The sequence below is a fragment of the Opisthocomus hoazin genome, chromosome 4, assembly GCF_030867145.1.
Source record: "Opisthocomus hoazin isolate bOpiHoa1 chromosome 4, bOpiHoa1.hap1, whole genome shotgun sequence".
NCBI lineage: Eukaryota > Metazoa > Chordata > Aves > Opisthocomiformes > Opisthocomidae > Opisthocomus > Opisthocomus hoazin.
Window position 1 is genome coordinate 33671510 of NC_134417.1, and position 24380 is coordinate 33695889.

Here is a 24380-nt window from a genome sequence, read left to right on the forward strand (position 1 = left end):
CTCAACTTTTTCTTTTAATTTTTGACAAATCTGCTCTTGGGAGGGGGCATAAGAAAGAGAAGCTTCCATTGTCAACTATCTCTGACTTTCTGTCATTCTGCACACCCAGCATGAAAAGCCTTGAATCGTTCTTCCAAGAAAGCCATAAATTCCCTTTATCTGAGGGTCAAATGAAGAATCTCCACTAAAACAGCTGTGTACAAGGCCTTTCGTAAAACTTCGGTGGTAACAGTCTCTGTGTAGATGTCACCACACATTTCTGCACTCAGGCTGAGTTGGTAGGCTAAAAAGCCAAATTCATTATTTTCTTCATTGTACAACGAAACCAAGAATATAACCAGAGATATAATCATCAGTATACCCATTTCCCCCTACAGACTTGAATTATTTCATTCACACATTGTTACAAATAAGTGCTCCATATAAAAATCTCAGTTAAAAGACTGATTCAGCGTAAATATTGTAAGCAGTAAAATACAAGAGTAGCATGGGCATTCAAAAAATACACAACTTCTTTAGCAGCTGAAGCTGAACTACTACTCTGACAACGAAAGCAAGAACAAAACCATGTTTTGCCTGCACTTTGATTCCTTATAATATATATTTCATCAAGTTTTGTGGATGGCAAGGGCAAAACTAACATCGAGCCAGGGAAGAAACAGACCCTGAGTTTTACCAAAGAACTGCAGCTTGTTCAGACCGCTTACACACAGAAAGCGAACCAACTCCTAGTCCACCAGAAAGCTGCTAATCTTGTCCAAGAAACAAAGCCAGCCGCCAGACAGAGAAAGTGTTTCCAGATGACTTACTTTCTCCTATTTACTGAGGTGGGTCTTATAATTTTTCTCTATTACTTTGTTACATCCTCTGATAGGTAAAAATGTAACGACAAATAAACGTATTTTTGGATCACAGCACTCTCTTTGCTGTCTCTCAAAATACAGAAAGTCTTGGGCTTGTAATTTTACGAGGACTTTATAGCCGATCATAAGACTGTTGCATCATTTTTCAACTAAACCAAGTCCACAAATTTCAGGAAATGCACATAAGCCACGAAGATGATCCGAGGGCTGGAGCACCTCTCCTACGAGGACAGGCTGAGGGAGTTGGGGCTGTTCAGCCTGGAGAAGAGGAGGCTCCGGGGTGACCTTAGAGCAGCTGCCAGTACCTGAAGGGGCCGACAGGAAGGATGGAGAGGGGCTTTTCACAAGGGTGTGTAGTGATAGGACAAGGGGGAACGGCTCTAAGCTAAAAGAGGGCAGATTTAGATGAGATATTAGGACGAAATTCTTCACCATGAGGGTGGTTAAACAGTGGACCTGGTCTCCCAGAGAAGCTGTGGCTGCCCCCTCCCTGGCAGTGTTCAAGGCCAGGTTGGATGGAGCTCTGAGCAACCTGGGCTGGTGGAAGATGTCCCTGCTCATGACAGGGGGGCTGGAATCAGATGATCTTTAAGGTCCCTTCCAACCCAAACCATTCTATGATTCTATAAGCCAGCCACAGCTGGCTTTTTTTAAGGCGTCGTTTACCAAATATTAGTAGAAAATAAGTGGAAGTTTCCAGTATTATGAAGCCTAACCTCTGCAAGTTCTGCAGCTGGACACTTCAATATTCAGCTCTGACAGCTTGTTGGATATATTTGAGTTAAAAAGTTATTGCTTAGTCATTTCCCATAAATACAATAGGAAATTAAAATCTGAAGCACTGATTAGCAGTGTGCAGTCTCAATGTCTTTACTTCAGGTTTTTTCATCATCTCTATAACGCTCTTCCGTGGCAACAGGGAAGATACCTGATTCTACAAAAGGTTGTGAGAAATACCTGATTTAGTCAGCAATACATGGTTTAAACCGATGGCCCAGGCTTTGCAAGGGTCCCTGTTCTCACAGCACCTCCACGTGACAACAAGCCATGTGTATTTATAGATGTATGTATACACATGTGCATACACACAAATCCACATACAAAGAGGTAACCAACTCCAGCTGAAACACGGGAAATTCCAATCAGATATAAGGAAAAATTTTTCATCACGACAGCGGTCAAAGACTGGCACAGGTTGTCCAGAGGGATTCTGGGATGTCCCTCCTTGGAGGCATTCTGCATTCAAACGGATGCAGCCCTCAGCCCCCCAGTCTGACTCCGTGGGCCCTGAGCAGCAGGTCAGACGAGATGACCCTGGAGGCCACTTCCAGACTGAGTGACTCTGATCTGATGAGAATTAGGTATCTATAGAGGAGGAGCAGAGCGCAAAGCTAACCACCCTCAAAGAGTCTCTGAACTGACCTCTCTTTAGCAAAGTGTTTAGTAAACTTCAGCTTCTGCTGCCCAGCTCAGTTTCCTCAATGATCTCCTCAGTTCTTTACCTTAGAGTTAAGTAAGCCAATATTTATCATTATTCCAAACATTTTTTGGCTTTTCTCCAGCTTTCAGAGCAGAAGGTGACGGTATTCCCTGTTTATCCTTTAGGTCTGTTCTGCTTCACAATCATCACATATGGTAATTTACTAACAAATTAAGCCAATAACTGATATTTCTGAGCTTTCTGTTCACTTTTGGCATCATCTATCTGCTATCTCAACTCAAGGGATTTACACCAGTAGATGTTATCTATTTTGTTGGCTTATTTCATGGTCCTTAAAGAAACTCACAGTTTCTCTGCTTTTAATGTCAGCGATTAAAAATTTCTTGTTCTGGGCTTTCGCACCAAACAACATGGCAGCAGAAGATAATGTCAGTTTTAAGAGCATTATCTGTAAGTGTGCTGTGCAAATCAGGAGCTTGGATTAGATTCCTGGGTCTTATGAAATGCTTTAAACATTTCCGACACAATTTATTTCAGGAACAATGGATAAATATCTTAAATTTGACAAAAGATACTTAAATTCATACTCTTGCAAAATATTTTAACTCCACAATCAAACTGTTGACTGTTAAATGTTATTGTGACATTTTACGTCACATGTATCAAGTAACTGGTTTTAGACATGAGATTCCAAGTTTAGTGACAGCACTTCAAACTTTTCCATTTCATAGAAATAACAACTGCAGACTAATTTATGCTTTTCCAGGGACAACATAAAACTTTTGCATCATAGAGGTACAGTCTTATATATTTCCTCTATTGTTTCTTCATCGCATTTTCTAACACTGTCAGCAGATTTTATCTTATTATCTTTATATTTGCCTGCTTGCTTGGAAATTTGCTTTGTCTTCATTTTCATTTGCCTCTACTTTAACAATTTATATAAATAAATATATATACACTCATATACAGATACAAAGGGAACTGCACAACTTCAGCAACAACCCCAACTCGTAACTCAAGAAAGATTTTGTTTCCCTCAATCTACATTTAACATAATCTTGTGAACAACTTCCACTTGACCAAATGCCGAGCAAAATATAGTATTTGTAAGAATGTAAAGCATACACTTTAGCTGTCCTGAGATACTGGTTTAGATAGAACCATTTCTTCCCAGTAAAATATTTCTTCTTTTTCAGCAAAACATGAAAAACAAGCCATCTGAATCTCATCAGCAAGCTGGCTCATATAGACACACTTTCAGTGTAAAGAATCCAGGTTCCGTTTATAATGCCAATTTAAAGACTGCTGAAAACAACATGAGACAAAAATGCAACAAATTACCTCAGACCCCATTTACAAAGTCTCCATTAGATACTCAGACAGCTCTTACAAGCTTTGAGGGAAGTCCCAGGATTCCTGTTTCCTACAGTTACTAATTTCCATCCCTACAGTATTCTGCGCATGAACTGGGGACAGAGCAAAGAAATACAGCTGGAGAACTGAGGGGAGGTTGGGGCTTGGACAAAATGTCCAGCCATGATTAATTACCGATAAGCAGTAATTTGGAAAGCCTGGGGCATTCATTGCTTGTACAACACACACAAGAACCAAAAAAAAAACCACAAGAGGGAGACACGAATGGTAACTCAGTTAAAACCACACCTGTCCCACAGTATGAAAACAATTTACAGAATTTAAACTTCTTTTACATGTCTAAATGCACGGGGGAATAAAAAAGTAAAAGCTGTTTCTCCCTTTTCTCCTCATGATAGAACCACCGCCTTTATTGTTCCGTTTGAAGACTCTGTGAGAGCTTACTGGATTGCTTTGAGTGTTTACCATAGACAGTGCGAGCAACCTTCTTCTTTAAATAATGCACTACTACTATTTTTTCTTTATCAGGTCTTTTGCAGTGCTAAGAATCTGCTGGACAAAATGAGAAAAGGTGAAAGAATGATTCTTCCTCTACATGCTGAAGTTTTGCAACTCCCTGAGTGATGAAATGACATGATATTTTGATCAGTGGCTCTGAAGAAAATATCCCCATCAGGTCTGGGACCTGGTACAAAAAAAAAAAAATGTATCTTGAGGGTTTCAGGGCTCCCCTCGCCTCCCGCCATATAACTGCTTCCTTTCTCTCCCTTATGCATACCTATATCCTGTCACACCAAACAGTGAAAGCAGAGATATCTTTCGTTTACACTGGAGGCTTAATACCTTCAGCTTGATGGACTCACTTGTGATTTTTCAGCTAAAATATGACTGCTGATAGCAATAACAGCCAAGCACGCACTGTCATCTTCATCTACCCTGTAACACAGGCTGTCACAGATCTCAGATGTCTTCTACATGGGATTGCACGGATTCAGAAAAATAAAGTCAGGCGACTCCTACAATTTCAGCAAAAAGAAAAGCACTCTCTTCAAGAGCGTCAGTGTTTTCACTCCGTGTCAGGCACTGAGTGAAATACCTTGGGCTGGGCAGCACTGGGGTGATTCCATCTTCACAGCACTGCGCCGAGGGCAGAGTCATTACTCTTTAAGTTAGCACACAAACAAGAGGAGGAGGAGAAAATAACTGGCAGCAAAAAGTTCTGTGGTTGCACGGCGCTCAGCATACTCTGCCCTTACCTGACAAGCTGCAGCAGTAAGGTCATTTACTTTAAAGTTAAGACCATAAGCTTTTCATTCAGGCTAAAAATTCTGTATATTTCTAGGCAAGACATAGCAGACATCCTTGCTCTGGGTTACTTGATTTGTCACTTACACATTAATCATCAAATTTAACAACAAAAAGAATACAAATATGCTGGGAATTATATTTTACATCATCTGTATGGTAGAAAAAAATCATACATCTGCATTTTCACTGGCTAATTCATAAGCCTATCTAAGATTTCTTCGAATACGCCAAAAACCATGGGATGTTTCTAACAATAGCAAGAATATCCCACAGAATAATAAGCACAGATACTTAATTCTGACAGATTTTTTTCAGCACCGCTATTGAGTCACTCTAGAACTGAAAAAGCTCTGGATGAGACCAGCTGCCTGTGACTGGCTGGAACTGAGGTCAGCTGAGCACAGCAACACTCAGACATGAGGTTGGCAACAAGCCGCATGCTCATTTATTGTCTCACAGAGATTTGCGAGCAAACCAATCAACAAGGACAACCTCTTGTCATTGCTCTCAAGTTCATTCCTTACTGCTAGCACTGACTGGTGAATGAACCTGAAGCCAAATGGGAATCGTCTTCATCCTCAGCAGGTTGCTACAGCTCAGTCATTTCTTAGATATGTAGTGAGGCAGATGACTCTGCTCACGATGCAGTACAGATTCCTGCTTCCTCAGCCTCAGCTACGTTAGTTTTGTATCGCTTGTGGGATGAAGAATCACAGTAATGGCAAAATATGCGCACAGGACTGAATATACAACGCCAGGTAAGAAGGTGCCAATTTAACAAAGTTGAGGCAGACAGCCAGTTATTTCATGTCACATCAATGTCCGCACTGGCTTGTGCTTTCAGTTTTGGAGAAAGCTAAGACTTGGTTTCTCAGCTGTTTGGTCACTGCTGTGAGCCACAAGCATTGAGGTAAATGCTCCCTTTAATGCCAATGAGCGGGATGGCAGCTAAGCGCCAAGTATATCAGCTTGTTATAAACAAGGCCACGATCCAGACCCAAAGGTGAATAATACAGGAGCGAGAAGAGAGAAAACAGGAGTACTGTTTGCAAGTTTCATGATTCGCTGCATCCCCAAACTCCTAATGCCCTCAACCTGTATTAGTTCAGGTCCCACAAGCTACAGACATGGCTGTTGTCAGTACTTGCATGGAAGATCTCTACAGGAGAAAGAGCATGCTAGGTGATGCTGGGTTTGCCTGGGTCCTGGACTAGAGCTGCCAGCTGTGGGCTGTGCACGAGCAATACAACATAAACACCAGGGAAAACGCCAGGGCAGCAGGTTCTGCCCTTCAAAGTCTACATGAAACCAGCAGCCTGAAGACTTGCGTGCAAGAGGTGCTATGCCCTGCATCTGCCCTCAGATTAACTTCTAAATCACTCACATTAGTCTTATGTACATATTTACGATAGCATGAACACTGAGGAAAAAACCCAGCCCCTTCTGTGTTTGTGGACAGCTTTGTCTAACCGAGCTCTGGTCTGTGGCTAGAGTGCTGTGGTGGTACGGAGGCACAAGCAGAGGAGAACTTGCAAGGTGCTATTTAGCCCATCTGTGACACGGCCAAGTGCTGGAGGGAGTTTTCCACATCATCATTTCCATCGCGCAAACTCTTAATCTGTTGTTATCAGTAACAAAACCGTTCAGCCTTCTCTCGTGGCAGAAGCAGAAAAGAGGAACGCATAATGGACAAACACGAGTTATATATAGTTTCTAAAAAGAAAATATAGAACGGATTATAAAAAGAGAGGACAGAACTCACTTAATGGGAAGATTCCACATTTTTTGGCACGCAAACTCTGCCTCAATAGTGCACCCCAGTCACAGCTGACGAGCGCAGCTGAGGAACGCAGCAGAGGCAGCAGCCTCTTTAACGCCCCGTCACACGCCCCGTTTCCCTACTAGAGTAGTTCTAATGGCCAAACTATACCTGGCAGGAAGCAGCTTCCTGGCTCCTGGCTATCTGCTTGTCTGTTGCTGGAAGTTTCAGCCCAAATCGATCCATCATTTGGAAAAAAAGTACTGCCAGCTGTATCACATCTAACATTTCCTAAGGTCTGAATGCTTGACTTTCTGTCTTTAGTGTTCGTTGCCTTGCAGATTTTTATTCTGTGCCATTGCGCTATGTCATAGTGATAAATTTTGAGTGACTGGAATTATCTTCACGCTAGGTGCCAGTGTCAATGTAAGGAGGAACTCTTGAAAGGCAACCCTAAAAACCTACAACAGGCTGTCTGGATTTGTACGAGTACAAGAAAAACAACCACATGAAGTCATGGAAGTTGTCAGCTAAGCTTCTCCGCCTTCACCCACAAAACAGTTTATTCCTTAAGCATAACTAAAAAATAAGTTTTGATATTCCAGCTGTCATAGGGTGACCAGATGTAATCACTGTACACAGCTACAACACAAAACACAATTACTAATTGTGTTTTCTGCTCTGTCATTTCAAAGATGGCCTTTCAGCTCTGCAAAATGCTGAATTACGGTTTTCAAGGTGGTGCAGCCTAATGTCCTCAACTTCTAGGAAACTGAGGTTGATCATCTTTATCAGACGCCAGGCAAAACAGCAGGACATCACGAATCTTATTACATAATTCTCTGTTCTTTTTTTCAGTCTTCTGGTTTCACGTAATACAAACCAGTACATTTTCTTGTTAAATACAGGCATCTGTAATTCAGCAAAAAAGTCTGTTTTGTCAGGTACTGCTTAAACATATGGCTACATTATAGAAATATTTGATTTTTGCATCCAGTCGATCTGTCTGGTTACATTGGAAATTTTTCATATCAATATATTGGATGTTTACAGTCATGCAAGTTCCTCACTGCAACTTCTGCAGACCTTCAAGTTCTTTTAGCTAAATCTGTATTTGACCCATTTACTTAAAGATTTCTCTACATAATGCGACAAATAGTAAGTAAATTTGATCAAAATGTAATCAAGTAGAGCCAATGATAAATTCTTAGGAGTTTTTTGTTTGGGTTTGTGTTTTTTGTTTGTTTGTTTGGATTTTTTTCTTCACAGAAAATATATAACCTAGTCAATTCTTCTCACATAACACCTCTGTGGAAATTCCAGTTGGTTCCTAAATGGGAAAGCAGTGGTAAAACAATATCCAAAGACATTGTTGGCAGCTTCTAAAGAAGGATAGGGGACGCCAGTGTCATGCAACTAGCTGGTTCTCTCTGCATCAGCAGCTCCGTTACCGAGACCGCCCAAGGTTAAAGGACAGACGGATTTTCAAAAGTGCCCTAAGGGAGTCAGGAACTGAAGTAGCAATGATTTCAATGGGAATTAGTACGTGCTATACTTCAGCCTTGATGCCTACCAATAGCTCCAGGAGTCTTTAAGATCTTGTTAAATCTGGCTACAGATGACCTACCTGTCATTGCTACAGCCACAGGCTGGCATTTCAACGTCCACCCATATTCCTGTCACTCAAAAAACTCCTGTCAATCTGAGCCCTGTTTAACTGTCTTTTCCCACGACCTGAAACTGTCTTCCGAGACCCCCACTGCAGGAGCAGAGCTCTGAAGGGAAGGAGCTATATGTCCGGCAGAGTGTTCTGGCAAACACCTCACAAAGTAATTTTGCAGGCTTTGGAGCAAGAAACTTTCATTTCCAAACTGTAACGGAGGATAAATAAGAAAATGAGGCTCCCTCCTCCTGTTTTCATTGCTCTTTTCCCTCCACCTGTCCAAAACAGTTATCTTCAAATTCTCCTTAATCCCTCTCGATCATCTTTAGGGCCACCAAACGGTTCTTGAAAGATGATGAGTCACCACAACAGTCAGCAGTGAAGTCCATGCCCTACTTCGTAACCTGAAGTGCATCCTCACCAGGAAGTGCTCAAGCAAAAAAGCTTCTTAGGCCACCTTTTCCCAGTAAATCCATGCCCAGCATCATGTCTTCTCACATATCGTGGCTGCTACCAAAGAAAAAAGTAAGGAGTAAGTGGAAACTCTGGCCAATCTAGGTGTTTCACTGACTCTAGGATCAAAGAAGAGTAGGAAGCAAAATTTCTCTACAGATCTTGACATTTGCTACTTAATTGGTACAGTCTGTCTCTACAATGCCAGCCATCTTTTAAGGGACTGCATAAACGGTAATAATAATAATAATATTCTTATTCAAATTAGACCTTTTTTTTTCAAAAAGCCATACATTTTACCTACAATTATTCATTTGAAGAAGATGTTAACAGCAACACAGAGAATTTCTTGCTACTAATAACAGCAAACTATGTAGAATTTATTCTTTCAAGATTGAGGCAATCTGACTTGCCAAGAAGGCCAATGGGATCCTGGGATGCATTAGGAGGAGTGTGGCCAGCAGGGGAGGGAGGTTCTCCTTCCCCTCTACTCTGCCCTGATGAGGCCCCATCTGGAGTTCTGTGTCCAGTTTTGGGCTCCCCAGTTCAAGAAAGATGAGGAGCTACTGGACAGAGTCCAGCGGAGGGCTACGAGGATGAGGAGGGGACTGGAGCATCTCTCCTACGAGGAGAGGTTGAGGGAGCTGGGCTTGTTCAGCCTGGAGAAGAGAAGGCTGAGAGGGGACCTTAGAAATGCCCATAAATATCTGAAGGGTGGGTGTCAAGAGGACGGGGCCAGACTCTTTTCAGTGGTGCCCAGCGACAGGACAAGGGGCAATGGGCACAAACTGAAGCAGAGGAAGCTCCAGCTGAACATGAGGAAGAACAACTTCCCTCTGAGGGTGATGGAGCCCTGGCACAGGCTGCCCAGGGAGGCTGTGGAGTCTTCTTCTCTGGAGATATTCAAGACCCACCTGGACGCGGTCCTGTGCACCCTGCTCTGGGTGACCCTGCTTTGGCAGGGGGGTTGGACTGGGTGACCCACAGAGGTCGCTTCCAACCCCGACCATTCTGTGATTCTGTGACTTTGAACGTCAGCCACACACTCTTAAATTATCTTTGTTAGCAAGTAAAAGTAACTTTTTTTTGTAATCTCACTTGCCTCTGAATTAATTTTATTTTGGACAGAAATCATGGATAATTTGGGACTAAGATTCGTTTTGGTAGGATTGCTCTGGGTAAAGCTCTTCCCACCTGTGTTTTTGTTTCTTTACCTGGACAGAAATGATTACTCAATATTTACACAGCAGCAACAACCTGGGCTTCTCTTAAGAATCGGGTTCTATTTTAGATGACACGTGCAAATACACTTTTTATTTCCGTATCTCAAATTCCCTGCCGGTATCTACCATTTGCCTTCGCTACCACCCAGGCCTGATAATGAACACATCAGGCATGCACAAAGTAACTCTACAACTTAAAGAATGCTCTTTTCTATTTTATTCAGACAGACAAGGTGTGAAGTTGCTCAGTGAACTTTTCAAAAGCATTAGCAGAAAAATGACCCAGATTTAAGGTATATCAATTCTATGGTGTAAGCCAGTCCCCGGGAAAAATTACATTGCAACTGAGTCCATAATTAACACAGCTGGTTACGTACTTCTACAAACTTACTCATATATGTGAAAAAAAAAAAAATCAAATCAAACACAAAATTTAGGAAAAATAAATATTACAGGCTGCTTAAAGAGCTTTAATTTGTCCCCTTTAGTTATCACCATGAAGCAATTCTGGGCACCGCTGATTATTTTTTCTAGAGGGCTCCACAGCATTATTCAGTACAGGAGGCAGACGATACTTAATAAAACACTGCTTGCTATCCTGATTTACTCTCATGATTCAGTATGTGGACCCTACGTTATATTTAATGTGTATTTCAACTTCTTCTATAAAGACTGCATTTTCTCATTGGATTTTCTACAGTGCTCATTACCCCAGTAGATGATTGCTTCATAAATTTACCTATCTATGCAATCCCTCTGTGAGGTGAGTATCTGGCATCACCTCCATTGCACAGACTGGATGTTAAGGCTGACAAAGTTAAGGGTAAAAGCACATTTTCAGTGCTCAATCTGACTGTAGATGACTACAGGCATTTTGCTGTTGTTTTGGAGGACAGCATGAGATACATTCAGTGAGAGTGATCGCTTTTTCCAGCTGCAGCTGTGAATGTTCGGTATCTCCACAAACTGGACCTCTGGGTTTCCAGTTAGGTAGCCAGAAAATTAGGATCAAGCTAATGACTGCTCTGTGAAGAAACAGCTTATGAAACTTGGCAAGCATCATGCAAGAATGTGGTTCCAGAGGAAGACTGAGAATCCAGTTCTCTAGGGGAGCATTCTTCTGCCTTCACTACGAGCTTGTTCATAAAATGTAATTCCTTCCTTCATTTCGAACACGGTTTCTAACTTCTACAATAAAAACTGCAGACACTATTCTACTTGCACTACCTCATTGCGATTCAGCCTGACCCACAATTCAGTGGCTCCCCAGTCTCTTAAGGAGAGTGCCCTGCACTTCAAAATCTTCCTCTCTGCACTGAATCTCTCCTTCAGCTTTTATCCCCACAGTTTCCACCCAGCAGACTTATTTTCTCATTTCTCTTCTTTACTTTTCCCAATATAGTTGTTGCTCTAGCTACTGCCTCCCCACTGTGTTTCCCCACTCCCCCCCTCCAAAAATAAAAATCAGATATTAACTTTTTTCACATTGTCTGGGCAGGAGCAGAAGATCATTGGGGGCATGCCATGATGAAATGCAGTGCTCCCAGCTGTGGACAAGATCCGCAATTCCTGCAGAAGTCCCACTCGGCCTCCCAGCCCCAGCTTGGCATTTACTCAGCCATTCTGTTTTCGGGGACTGTAAGTTCTTCTAAAATCAGTCGTGCTGATGAGCTAGGGTGACAGCCGTGGCAAGCCGCTTTGTCCGGCTGTGAGCTGAGACCTGTCTGCTCATCATAAGATGCAAAGCTCCCTGTACTAATGGTAACTTCCATGCCATGCTGGAGTACCACTGTAACTCTGTTACGAAGGTTTAGAATCATAGCATCACAGAATGGTTTGGGTTGGAAGGGACCTTAAAGATCATCTGGTTCCAACCCCCTGCCATGAGCAGGGACATCTTCCACCAGCCCAGGTTGCTCAGAGACCCATCCAACCTGGCCTTGAACACTGCCAGGGAGGGGGCAGCCACAGCTGCTCTGGGCAACCTGGGCCAGTGTTTCACCACCCTCATGGGGAAGAATTTATTTTTGTTTATTAGAAAGTTTATTAATGTCTATGTCACAATGCCTGGATTTTAGTTCTGGAGTTATCTCAGTCCATCCTTGCTTGAGGATCCTGGCATCATGCTCCCCTCTGTACCAAAGTCATGCTCCCAATATTCCTAAGCTAACACTGTGTCACCTCTGAGGATGAGAACATCTACTATAGTTTCTGCAACAGTTGGAATACGTAAAGTTGTATATGCAAAAGCAAGGTCTGAATGGATGTGGCGGATGCACACTTTCCCAGCGACTGGCTGCCTCTCTGGGCCTCTCAGCGGTCTCTGCCCTTCCCGGGCTCCCGTTGCCACCATGGCTGCATCTACCCGCTCACAGAAGGTCTCGACTAGTGCCCTTGCAGATGCTCTGGTCCCAACCAGGTGCTGTTTTGCTGTCAGCAGAGTTGAGCATGGACCTGCTGGAGGCCCGGGTTGGTATTCTGCCCCTGACAACTCTAGTCAGCGAGGTCTCCTCACCTCTGGAGCTCACTTGCTTTTTATGTATCTATCAACCTGGCTAGAGAATACTCCTGACCAGGACTCCTCAAAATAATTCCAAATCCCCAAAGCTATAACTTTGGAATGGGCTAGATTCTGCCAAAACTAAACTGCAAAAATGAATCTTAAAAAAAACTTTTTTAAAGACTATAAAGAGGCTTCAATTTCTTCTTGCGAATTACACACACTACAGATTAAAATGCAATATCCAGTTGTATAACTATTTTTCATAAATTGTCCTGTAATATACAGTAGTTTCCCTGAAAAAAACCCTGATACATATCCAGAGAAACACTGTATAAATGTCTTCTTGTCTGAAGTTCTGAGTATATCTATTATGATAGCAATCTTATTTTAATTTTTGTAAAAATATAATAATTATATTAATCTATTAAGCTATATTAGTAGATTACATATAATCTCAGTGTACATAGGGGGCACGCAGTTTACAGACAAAGATTATTGAGTGAATACTGCTTATTAAATTATCATCTGTGACTCTTAGGGAAGCCACAAGCAGAGATCAAAAGTCAGAACTATTTCCCCCATGCATTTCCCTCTGTGTAGAAGAAAACAATCAACATATGGTACAGAGACTATTACTCGTGGATAGGCATCCACTGCCTCAAGCAATGAAAACTGTAAGTGCTCCTAATTCTGCCATTATGGTAATTATTATTACAATATCTTCTTTTTATTGCTACCAGTTTGTCACAGGACCAAACCTACCTCCCTCCTGCCACCCTGCTCTAGTCCTTCTGTTCCAGTCAGAGCCCTCCAACTTTATATTCTTCACTCTCCATATAACTCTAGCGCTGTGGTTTGGCACCATGGCTGACTCCTCTGTCTCTAGCATTGACTTGTCTATCTCTGTGGTGTTCTGTGGGTCACCCCGTATCACAGCTAACAGCCTGCTGTCCTCCTAGCTAACAGCATCCTGTTCCAACGATGTCCAGGCTCAGGGTGGCAATGCCTGTGGCAATGGCTGATCTCCCACATCCTAACCTATCATTTTTGCAGGGCCTGGAAGATTTCCTTTATTACTCTAATTTTGTATTTTTCATACTTCACCCTTGCAGACAACGCCAAACTGGGAGGAGTGGCTGATTTGCCGGAAGGTCATGCTGCCATCCAGAGGGACCTTGACAGGCTGGAGAAATGGGCTCACAGAAATATGATGAAGTTCAACAGGGCAAAGTGTGAAGTCTTGCACCTGGAGAAACCTCCCCCCCACCCACCAGTGTATGCTGGGGGCCACCCAGCTGGGAAGCATCTTGGCAGAAAAGGCCCTGGGGGTCCTGGTGGATGCCAAGTTGAACATGTGCCAGCAATGTGGCCTTGCAGCCAAGAAGGCCGATGGTAACCTGGGCTGCCTTAGGCAAAGTATTACCAGCAGGCTGAGGGAGGGGATCCTTCCCCTCTGCTCAGCACTGGTGAGGCCACATCTGGAGTACTCTGTCCAGCTCTGGGCTCCCCAGTAGAAGAGAGAGATGAAATTACTGGAGACAGTCCACTGAAGGGCCACTAAGATGATTAAGGGACTGGAGCATCTCTCGTATGAAGAGAAGCTGAGAGAGCTGGAACTGTTCTGCATGAAGAGCAGCAGGCTGAAGGTGGATCTCATCAATGTCTATAAATACCTGAAGGGAGGGTGCAAGGAGGGCGGAGCCAGGCTCTTGTCAGTGGTGCCCAGTACCAGGACCAGAGGCAATGGGCACAAACTGAAACACAGGAGGTTCTCTCTGACCATCAGGAAACACTTATTTACCATGAGGGTGACCAAGCACTGGCACAGATTGCCCAGGGAAGCTGCAGAGTCTCCATCCTCGGAGACACTCAAAAGCTGTCTAGACATTGCCGTGGGCAAATCTAGGTGGTCCTGCTTGAGCAGGGGGTTTGGACTAGATGAACGCTGAGGTCCGTTCCAACCTCAATTATTCTGTGCTTTTGTCGTTCTGTGATTCTTCCTAGTCTTTTCTTTTTTTTAAATCCCTGACGTACCATTAGAGTTCTGTAGCTCTATATTCATTAACAGCTGTATGAATTTCTCAGTCAGCACAAAATGGTTTATAAGCCAGTATTGATTCAATTACCAACAGGTTGCTATTAAAGGGAAAAGTGTTCATAGGAAGCATGGTTCCAGTTGGTCACTGGACATTGCATAGCATGTAAAATACGACGCTGCCTGTCATGACAAAAGAGATGCAAATGGCTAAAGCTCACAAACGAAGCGTTCTAAGAGCACAGAGAGGGTCTCACACAAAACGATGATGAGCTTTACGTAGGAGGTTCATTGTTAGAGTGTTTATGGCGAATATCAGAGCTGCAGGCTTAATTCTCTTTTCCGCCAGAAGGGATTTAAACTCATATCAATTATCTCGCAGTAGACTACCCCTGGGACCAGGCCATAAAACACTCTGGGGCAGGACTTCCTCAGTCCCTCTGTTAACATCATTCCACCTGGGATGAATCAATAACTATTTATTAGAGAAGAAACCAGATCCAATTCTGTCTCTTTCCAAACGCACTATAGGTTCGTATTCTCAGCCAATAGGCCAATGAATATTTAATGGTGTCATGCAAAGTGCAATAGCTTCCGGTGAAATACAGAGCCCCACTCCATAATACTCTTTAAGCCTAGTTCTTAACACATATTTCACATGAAAGATGGATAATGAGGACTGGAGTCACCTGACGAGTGATTTCAACTCATATTTCTCATATTCTACTGGCAAATGCAGCAATAGTATGCCAAAAAGGAGAAATTCTGGGACACAAGGATGGCCTTTCCCAGTAAGACCTGACTTTACGATTTTGGCATTCTTTTCTGTAGCTTAGTTGACTTGAAAACAGAAATACACTCCTTCTATTTGACAGTCACAAATACCGTGAATAAAATGGAAACGAAGAGATGGGTAGATACTTTGCAATATGGATCACAAATGTAGTATTTTTGCCTTTGTTCTTTGATAAGTAAGGAAATATATAAGCAAAAGACATTCAAAATAATGGCAGTGCTGTGTAAGAGATTCTGGTCGTTCTCACCCTGCCTCCTTGTAAAGCACTCACCATTGCTTATAGTCAGCATCACAGTTGCAGTAGTACTTGGGATCAGTGCAGTTGCGTTCGATGCCGCAGGCACATTTTTGAATGCCGGGTCCTGATCCACCCCAATAGTAGTGCTTCTCATTGGCTTTTCCAACCCACCAGGTGTATGGATTGCCTTCTGCAAGGAATGAAAACGCAAGGTTATGAGGCGTGAAAGAGGCAAGGCTCCATACTGCATAAATTGGGCTCAGATGTTTAATATGCAGCTGGTAACACCACAGAGCTGGACAGCCATCCCGCATCTCTGGCAAACACATGCATTCGTTATTACTGAGCAACTCAAAGGACTTTGCCAGATAAACAAAACACATTTTCTTTTCTGTATTTATGGAATTTATAATGATTGAAATTAATTAAATATTTTTTATTTTGTATGCTCTTTGTTTAGCTTTTTAACTGCACTCTGTTTATACAAAGAAAAAATGTGGGCAGGCTCCATAATTATTTTCAGTTAATTTCAAATTCATATAGTAAGCTATCAGATGGTAGCTTACTGTATTTGACCACAAATGCTGCACAGAAAGATGCAATCATTTTATCTTTTTTTTTTTTTAAATAACAGCTTTTAATTGGAAATTAATCTGTTTCCGCTGGAAAACAAACATGCTCATCATGCTCTCTCCAGCTGGTCTAAAGCAAAGTGTAAAGAGAGATTATCAAACTCCAAAAGTCTCTTAAGAATTTTTCAAAAATGTATACATTTTTATTTGCTACTGGAGCAAAGGTGATCGGAACTTTGGTATAGTCGTATTTCTCGGCATTAGGTCTGTAACTTGATATTTTCATATACTGCTCTAAGCTTACTTCTGATGCTTTCGGACTAACTAAGCCTCTTCTGTGTGTGTATAAATAAATAAACAAATCTCCACTACTCTGATTTCTAATTTGAAAAAATGCCCTTATTGAAAAGTTTCTTCTTATTCCTTGAGTTCAGCAAGACATTTCAATATGAGCTTAACTTCAACCCGTGTAACTCACTCAGTCAACCTCAATGTACTTCTCTTGGTGATATTTCACATTCAGACAACATGACTGAGCTCAGCCTGTAAACATGTTTCTTTAAAATGTCTTTATCCCTCATCTAATCTGCTGCTGGTACTTTCTCATTAAATCAAATGAAGCTATTTGCATGGAATTTACTTATTAATAAATTTTACAAGTAAAATCCTACATAATAGATATCCTACTTTTCATAATTCTCTGTTTGTGCATCTCACATCTCCAAAAACCACATCCATAATCCTAAAAATAGCCATTTAACAATTAGATATGATCATCTAGACCATAAATCTACCCACCCTAGACATATGTTGAAAGTAATTCACACAGAACTCTGAAGAAAGATAAATTCCAGACATGGAGAGAGCAACCAAATACCTGCACAAACGTTAAAAAACCACCAAAGCCAGAAAAGACAGCTCTCTGAAAACACTTGCTTTGTTCAATGCTTTTTGAATTGTTCAGCATCAAATAAAATAACACAACTGAAAATACAGCAATGAGAAAAATTCGTGGTGGTTGAAGGTTTTTATTAGATGTTACTGTGCTGCACAGTATGACCCTTCAGCTCTGGTGCTAATGCAATGGGTATGCTAATAGCGTGACTGGATTCTAGACTCCAAATTGGTCATTTTAGCTTCCGTGACTCAATCACCATGGAACTAAGTGCTGCAAGTTAGAGGAGTGAGCCACGTGAACGCTGCAGCAGCATTTCCACCCTGCGATACAACCTATCAGACATGAGGGCGCGTAGCCCTGGCTTCCAAAAGATTATTATTTCATACGCATGTAAGGGTAAACGCTATCTTTCAACAGTGAATGACAGAATCGCTTTTACTGATACAGGATGCAACCACAGCGTTAATGATATTTGGAGCTCCTATTGTATTTCTTTTTTCCTCTCCTCTTTGAAGTTGGTTTTCACGCTGTAGTGGAAATGCTGCAGTTCTGACTGTTTGTCAAAATTCTCTTTGTTTATAGCCTTCCTGTCAAGCGGAGGGTTGCACGACTCGGTCAACAAGCAAAACTGGGAAGCAAAACTGCTAATTAAAGCACCAGAAGAAAATGAATTACTTAGAACTGTCAAAAAGGATTAAAAATTCAGAAACAGGTAGAAATTATTAAAGCAGACAAAAGCGATAGCAGAATTACAGACTACAATGACGGGTGTCACAGACCACTACGACAGACACAAACAGGGCACGTTTTAACTCATTTAAATGACAAATGGTACATGTTTTTAAACCCAGAATGTATTCTAGCATAGACAGAACCAATTTTCACATCTGTTGCTTTCAGTGTGCGTACAGACTAGCTAGGGACCTGGCCCCATTTGGATGCACGCATCTTCATTCTGAAGACAAGACCCACTCGCAGGCTTAGGAACACATGTGAACCAAGTAAGACACCAACAGACATGATTAAATTTCCAGAAAAGCCAAGGAGGGAACACCTGATTTCAGGAGGTTTGCATTCAGCACATATTCTGCCAGCCACCCCCACAACCAGCGCTTCCAGCTCTGTCCTTCTGGACACCCCCAACAGCCTGTAACTGGCCAGCACACTGTGCTTGCAATAGAGGGGCTCCTCGCAGACAGCTCTGAAGAGCTGGCTACCACGCAGACTTTCCAGCAGGACATAACCTCACGCACTGGAATAAGACGAGCCTCACACCAGCCACACCACAGCGATCCGTACAAGAGGCTCTGGAGCTTCTTGATGGTCTTATGGTTAATAAATGAAAAGAGTGAGGAGATACTGTTGTGTCCCATCGCTCTGTGCCAGCCAAGTGAGGACAGCCCTTTGCGGCCATCCTGTTTCACATCAGCCAAGAAAAAGAAGGGCAGGATTTTGTCTAGGGTTCACAAGCTTCACAGCAGGAATGCGATGCAGATGTGTTGCAGACAACACTACGACCGGGCATAGCAAATAGTAAAACCCTTCGCTGGAGAGAGTAAAAAACAATAGAAAAGAAAGGCTCAAAGGGAGAAGGATGTACCACGCAGAAAAAAAAAACAACATTTAAAACCAGGATCACTCTTCCCCTCTCACATTTCACCCTGTTTTATAGCTCTATAGCCTGCTTTTGAGGACGTGAATCCTTCCACTTCAGAGCCCTTTGCTTATTTTCTCTGCTTAGGATGCTGTCGGCAAGGGCTGATCCGAGTAGAAATAGTAGTGTGGTCCGGCATGAAGACTCCTCATTAAAGGATATAATTCTAAGCATCAGACTATTTTAACACACACTATTATTCTGCTAAAATAGCAATACTATCAGTGTTTTGGCATCAGAAGCATATAAATTCAGTTTAAGGACAAAAAACAGTACAGGGGAAAAGTTTTATATGGAAGTTGTTAAGTGGTTTGTGATGACAAGTACTACCAGAAGATATTTCTTCTGGTTTGGAAGTTATTTTTCCTTACCATAGGAACAAATTTCAAGTCATGGGACAGATTTTTTGTTGTCACTGATTCCCTGTTTTTTTCTGCCAAGCTTTTGTGGGTGTCAGGAGGATGGGGTCAAACTCTTTCCAGTGGTGCCCAGCAACAGGACAAGGGGCAATGGGCACAAACTGAAGCAGAGGAAGTTCCAGCTGAACACGAGGAAGAACTTCTTCCCTCTGAGGGTGACGGAGCCCTGGCACAGGCTGCCCAGGGAGGCTGTGGAGTCTCCTTCTCTGGAGATATTCAAGACCCGCCTGGACAAGGTCCTGTGCAGCCTGCTCTGGGTGACCCTGCTTCGGCAGGGGGGTTGGACTGGGTGACCCACAGAGGTCCCTTCCAACCCTGAACATTCTGTGATTCTGTGTGAATGCCATCATGAGAAGAGGGCGTAGGAGAGATACTCTCTGCTGGCATTGGGATTTTGGTCAGAACCAAACTGCTCTTTGGGCACAAAACAGCTCTCCTTCCAGGGCTGCTGTAGGAAGTGTGTAAGCTTATGTGCACTAAGTCACAACCAGGATGCACTTCCACCTCCCTTCTTGAAGGGCAGCCACTTGCAAGGTGTTGTGTGCTCATTACTCAGTCACCTAGCAGAAAAGTAACGATGGACACCAAGAAAATGGACATGGATATCCAGCTTTCAGGAGGTTCATTAACCTTACAAAGTTAATAGCTGTGGTGTGAGAACTGTCACTAATCTTATTCTAACGGGGCATGCAGACTCAAACCATATTTTCAGTGATTCAGATATCTTTCTCACACACACACCAAAAAGCCTTTAACATTTACAAACAATACAGTTAACAGTGGCTGCAATGGCCTTGCAGGGCTGCACTTTGATTAAAACTAATGCAAAATACGAGTTCTTATTTAAATCCATGTACAATGTTAGTCCAGATTTGCAGTTATTAAAGTATGTGAAGAATCTGGTCACCAGTGCTTTCCATCAAGAGGTGGTCCCCTAATACAGAATATTAAGAAAAATGTAAAGGGCTAAGGGAACTTCTTTGTATTCTCACAGACTTATCAGTGTCATAAAAAAGCGATTCCTTTTTCATCTCACAAATGTATCATTGTGAGAACCATTTCATTTAATATAAAAACATAGCAAACCAAAGTTAATGTAGTATGAACAGAACAGTCAATAATATATTTATTTCTAATGTAGCCGGTCTCGAAATGTTTAACTTGAGAAAGCACACTTTACATTCTACTAGACATTTAATAAAACCATCTGGTTTTATTATTTTAAACGCAGCTGATTAATAAAAATGGCGCTACTTTCAACATTTTAGGGCTGCTGTTTTCAAGCTGTTCAGTACCAGTAACTGCAGCCACTATCCCGAGAGAAGTCAGACTGAGGAACTGAATCAAGTGGGCAGATGTTCCACGGTGCTCTGCATTCAGCAGGCTCCATTCAAACTCTGTTCAGTGGTGCCCAGCAACAGGACAAGGGGCAATGGGCACAAACTGAAGCAGAGGAAGTTCCAGCTGAACATGAGGAAGAACTTCTTCACTCTGAGGGTGACGGAGCCCTGGCACAGGCTGCCCAGGGAGGTTGTGGAGTCTCCTTCTCTGGAGATATTCAAGACCCGCCTGGACAAGGTCCTGTGCAGCCTGCTCTGGGTGTCCCTGCTTCGGCAGGGGGCTGGACTGGGTGACCCACAGAGGTCCCTTCCAACCCTGACCATTCTGTGATTCTGTGTGATTCTGTGACAGCTCTCAGAGGGTTAATGGCTGCATTTCTCATTTGTAAACTACATGGAGAAGCCAAATGCACCATCTCCTCCCCATAGCAAATTTTCCTCCAGTCTCTCCATTCTTCCCTAATTAAAATACATCACTTTTTGCGACAAGCACCTGCACAGTCTGGCTGCCGCCCATGGCTACTGGGGAAGGTGAGGCATGTGTTGCTCCTGCTGAAAGGGAGGAGGCTGCTCTCCACTCCAGCAATTACTCTTACGCACCTCTTCCAACTTCTGAAAACACAGGAGCAACAACGATGACTACCCAAGGTTCTTCCCTTGGTTCTCTGTCCCAGCTCTTTCCCATTCCCAGCACTTGATTTTGGGAAGAATAGAAATTAATACTGGTAGAACACAACCCACCTCAGCTGGAGTTCTGTGCCTGACAGGGGCAATGGGACTCAATATTCAGAGAAAAGATCCGAGTTTGGCTGTTACCTGTGGTTGATTATCTTTGCGCTCCCTCAGCGTCAATCGACTGCACTAAGGACGCTGGGGGGTACATTTCTGCCTGTTCTCGTTAGCGCCTCTTTACAGATCCACTGCCCACGAATTTGCCTAATTCCTTTCTGAACCTGTAAATTCTGTCTGCACCTGCAGCCTCTCGCGGTGAATCAACTTACAGCTTGCTCCGGATAAGGATTATACGGCTTCTGCCTGTCAGGAGATTTTCCTGACCTCTATCTGGTCCTTAAATTCAAAGGGAATGGTTTATACGGAAAGGCTCAGAACGCTTCCAGACTGACGCCAATGGGTCTGAAAAACAAGACTGGTGAAAACTGCCCACTGGGGGCCTTCTCCACTTTAATGACTACATTTAGCTGATCCCCTAAAAGCAATTTCGTGTTAATTTACTGGACTAAATAGCTTTGAATTGAACTTTTTTTTTTGTTGTTTAAATTGAACCATTGCAGTTCTCCACTAATACCACAGACTCCCTAACAAATACTAGGGAATGTCAACAACAATCACACTGTGTGTATAATTGTCACTATTTACAGAAAAGATTCTTTTGTTCACTTCTTACTTCTTTGTTAATGGAACAGATTAAACAGCACAGATTGAATCAACTGCCCAGTTCTTGTTACCGGCAGAACAGGCCCAAAGGTATCTTCCAAAAATATACTATAATTTTGGAAGGCTAAATTAACCATAGGTAGAAATGAAAGCTCTTTCCCAGGGATAACACATGATGATGAAATTAAAGACAAAACTTGAGAAAAGGTTAGTCTGCACCTGTGGAAAGGCAGATATAATGATTCTCTTTTTGAAAGAAATATATTCTTTACACGTGCATTTTGCATTAAGGTATGCTATAGCATACTGTACCTTGAGCCTCGCACAAGGGTAACCTGATTTTAGGTCATGGTTCATTAGAGCCTGTGCAGGAATTCTATCTGATATTGCATTGAAAGAATAATTTTGTCACTGTCTGAAAAATTCAGCATGCTAATGTGGCTGTGCGCTTCACGCCTTTCACCTCGCTAGTCATCGCCATCTCTTTTCCTTACACCATCAGCAGTATCTGTTCCACTCAGGTCAAATAATTTCTACGAACACTGTGAGCCATTTATCTCAGTTTCTGAAAACTTAATATTAGGAAAAAATAAGCCACAGTGGTTTGATGGCACTCACACATTAAGCGCGTCCACATGTTTCAATTTAGGACTCAAAGTCAAGAGTGTCGAAGCTGGGTAGGCTTTGCTGACCAAATTTATTTTGTGCTGGTTTTATTTTGCTTATCTCCATTATTATGCTTACGCTTCAGGCCAACATGAGCTGATTCGACACTTTGCAGGTTTGCCGCCCGCGCCTCGTGCCTCGGAAGCGCCCAGACTGAACATGCCGCTGCCGAGGAGGGTCACGGCAACAGCAGAAACTCCTGACCGCAGATGCGCGCCCATAGCGTGGCTTTGGCTCCTGCCTGCACCCCGGGCGGACTGTGAGCGACCTGGGTCACCCCCAGCGATCACCCGGGAGGCCGAATTATTTGAAACAGAGAACAGAGTCGAGAGGAGAAGTTGCCTGGCTGGTCCCATGTCCAGATTTCATTGAAAGTACCTGGGCACAAAATGACTTCTTCAGTGAACTTTCTAAGATAAAATGTTAATTCATATGTAATACCTATATGTGACAGTACTGAGATAATTTTTCTTTTAATTGCTGTTTTTTTCAACTTCCCATTCTTTCAGTCATGCTTCTTGCTCTCTGTTGCATTATGCAATATATACACATTAATTTAATATGACATTTTTAAGTGAAGTAAATTCTTGTGTTGTTCTCGTCATTTTGTCAACTGATCAATGATTTTTCTTTGCAGCCAACTAAGAAAGGTACAAGGAGGGCTTAGTATTTATGAAAAGAGGTTGCATCAGTGGTCACCATTCTAGTAATGACTGAGACCTTCATTAGTCAAACCCTCCTGGCAACACAAATGGAGCATTTAAGCACATGGGAGACTTAGGGCAGAAAACAGAGATTCAAAACCAAACCAACAAAATTAACACACTGAAAAAGAACCCTTGGCCGTTTCAAAAACCAGAACTACCTAATGTATAGCTCCTTGTGAATTTAATGGAAATATGACCTGAAACTTTTAGTTTGATATTGATGATAATTTTCATTCTGTGGGTACTCGTGTCTGGTTTAGTTCTTTTCGCACAGTGCCAGTATCCAATAAATTCCTTTTCTCTCTTTTTTCTTTTACTATGACTAGCCTGGAGCGTTCATTTTCTTTCTAAGCTCACTGAGGTAGTTGGTGTATTTGACAGTACTATTTATTTGCAAAAGCTGTGTAAACTGTCTGAAAATTTAAGATTTAAAATCTCCTCAGAAACAGAACCCTGAAATACATAATTTCTCAGCTTCCTTTTTAATATAAGAATTGATATGATTTGATGTCTAAATTCATGGCCAAGGCATTTTAATGCAACAATACTTACAAAGAGGCACTGTTTATTTTTCTAAGATATTCAGAATTACGTCCTACTTCAAAAGTAATCTATAAATGAAAAATGATGTCAAGATTTTAATAGAAAATGAAGATAAATATTGGAAAATACTTTTGAAAAGCATACAAAATACTGCTGATGATTTAGCTTGAAAAATTCAAAAGAACATTTTCAATTAAGTAGGGGTTTTTTGAGAACTATTGACCAGCTGTATTTGCAACATACAGTGGAATCTACCATTTTTGGTCCAAGATCTCAGGCAAGTTCATACAACACAGCCTATTCACCGTTTTCTTAAGTGCACCTAGGAATTAATCGTTGTCCTTTTCCTCCACAGCTGTAAAGTAGTGCATTTTGCAGTGGAGGCAAGGATAACCATCTCCGTAACCCAAACGAGAAGAACTTCCATGACCTGCAGTATCGGGAACTAGAACCAGATGTATAGATGCCCAGCTAGAGCCCTGGCTCTCCCACGTATCCTGGAAAAGAAGCCTCCTGTCATCAGTCCT

General features: G+C 42.3%; 1 protein-coding gene across 1 annotated transcript in view; it reads right to left on the minus strand.

Annotated features, from left to right (window-relative positions):
- CNTNAP2 (contactin associated protein 2) overlaps positions 1-24380 on the minus strand; it is a 1116355-nt gene that overhangs the window by 194951 nt on the left and 897024 nt on the right. Inside the window, exon 14 of the mRNA XM_075418555.1 lies at positions 15693-15849. Coding sequence (XP_075274670.1) covers positions 15693-15849 — 157 coding nt within the window. The remainder of the gene's footprint in view (positions 1-15692; positions 15850-24380) is intronic.